Source organism: Pundamilia nyererei, unplaced genomic scaffold (assembly GCF_000239375.1).
Source record: "Pundamilia nyererei isolate P.nyererei 1_Seehausen unplaced genomic scaffold, PunNye1.0 scaffold00607, whole genome shotgun sequence".
NCBI lineage: Eukaryota > Metazoa > Chordata > Actinopteri > Cichliformes > Cichlidae > Pundamilia > Pundamilia nyererei.
The window spans coordinates 25,775-27,592 of NW_005188008.1; the positions used below are offsets into that span (position 1 = coordinate 25,775).

At 51.7% G+C, this 1,818-nt stretch overlaps 1 protein-coding gene across 1 annotated transcript; it reads left to right on the forward strand.

Moving 5' to 3' along the window:
* Positions 1–1,015: 1,015 nt before the first annotated feature.
* On the forward strand, positions 1,016–1,812 carry LOC102199548 (armadillo repeat-containing protein 1-like). Its single transcript, XM_013907915.1, has 2 exons — positions 1,016–1,234; positions 1,538–1,812. The coding sequence occupies exons 1-2, from the start codon at positions 1,073–1,075 to the stop codon at positions 1,631–1,633; spliced, it is 258 nt and encodes an 85-aa protein (XP_013763369.1). The 5' UTR covers positions 1,016–1,072; the 3' UTR covers positions 1,634–1,812.
* The last annotated feature ends 6 nt before the right edge of the window (positions 1,813–1,818 follow it).

Sequence of the window (1,818 nt, forward strand, 5' to 3'; positions counted from 1 at the left end):
GTCGGTTCGGCAGCACATTAACAACTGACATGAAATACAGGGAGGTAGGACAGGTGGGTCCATCCAGGCTTCAGTCTGACAGCTGTCAGATTCAAATATATCAGAGCGTTTATAGAGCAGCAAGCATTTCTCTTCATCATCATCAGCGAGGCTCCTCTAAGGAAGACGTTCCTGTGTCTGTTCATGAAGCTTTAGATCCAACATGAGTTGATCAGCTGGAGGCCGGACACCAGCAGGAAACAGCCCTCCGGCCTCTACAGCCTCAGATGTGCTCTCATTAATATCTCTGCTGAACGCTCTGACGGGTTATTACAGACACCTGCATCCAGCTGCGTCTCCTACGAGTCCTCCCACAGATGAGCTTCATCTCCAGCATCCTCTCCACCCACTGCTGCAGAACCAGGACAGCCATCACCGGCTGCAGAGCAGGATGAGAGGAAACGAGAGGGGCCGGGTCGTTTCCAAACAAGAGCGAGGGTCTAAGGCTTACCTCCTGCTGCTGGGACTGTGCTGTCCAACACCCCAGCAGCACCAAGCTTAACTACAACTAAACTGAAAACTAGAGCGCGATGTGACAAAGCGTCCAGTTAATGTAGATGTGAAAATGAAGACCAGGTGAACTAGAATAGAAACAGAGGAAACATTGCTAGTCTCTCACAGCTCGGCGGCTTTGATGGGTACAGCTCTGGTTCGTAGTGCAACACCTGCACTGACCTTCCTGAATCGGTCCCACGCCCTCTGTGATAATTAAAAATACTTAATCTGACAAAGGGTCTAATAAAAACTGTCTGACTACGGTCCTCGTATCTCCTGGCCCCCCGTGCTGCCTCTGATCCTGTGGTCACCAGGTCATGCTGTTTACCTTCTGATGTAAAGCTCTTAGAGGCTGTTGTCAGGATGTGAATACAGTGAAATGTGTGTGAGGGAAACACGTTTTCTGTTTCCTGTGATATTCATGGTCTGGGGTTTCTCAGAGGTCAGAGGTCGTGAGAGGAAAATAAATGACGTAGAAATACCTTACTCTGCTCGCCCCTCAGCTGCTTCTTTTATGGGCGAGTGAACGGCAGCAGCCATGACCGCCGAGCCGGACGCGCTGGCCGTGGTCAACCAGCTGAGGGACCTGGCCGCCGACCCCATGAACCGCAGGGCCATCGTCCAGGACCAGGGCTGCCTGCCCGGACTCATCCTGTTCCTGGACCACCCCAACCCTCAGGTGGTCTACTCCGCCCTGCTGGTGAGCTCACAGTCCAGTGGAAACACATAGACTCTGTCCAATAGAGAGAGGGCGGAGCTTACATGAGGATTTCAGACACCCGGATCAGCTCAGCTTGATGTAACACCTGTTGTGTGCAAAGATCTGCTCCAGGTGTCTGAACCCAAACATCAGAACGAGTTGGAGGCTGCTGGTCGTCGGCGCTGAAACGCCTCGAACAGCAACAGAATCTGTTATTTTAAATCAGACAATATTTGAATAGAGTTTGGTGTGGGAAGCCGTCTCTCTGATTCAGTTTCTGACTCTTTCCGGGTGTCCTTCCAGGCGATCCGTTACCTGGCAGAATGTCGAGCCAACCGGGAGAAGCTGAGGGCGGAGCTAGGGATGATGCTGAGCCTCCAGAACGTCATGCAGAAGTGAGTCTGATGGAGCTGATCCCGGTTTCTGCAAGCACAGTAGCAAAGTGACTTCCTGTTTGCTGTGAGCTCTAAGAAACAAGTTTAAAGGAGAATAAAGGAAGAAGGAATGTCGTGAGTCGCTGCTGATCGTGGCGCTTTATCTCGTCGATATCAGTGACGTGTACGTAGAGACCAACCTGCTCACCC

Excerpts from the sequence above, each read along its gene's own strand:
- LOC102199548 (XM_013907915.1), top strand. The coding sequence starts at position 1,073 with ATGACCGCCGAGCCGGACGCGCTGGCCGTGGTCAACCAGCTGAGGGAC. Across the intron at positions 1,235-1,537 it reads TGGTCTACTCCGCCCTGCTG|GCGATCCGTTACCTGGCAGA; the intron begins GTGAGCTCACAG and ends GTGTCCTTCCAG.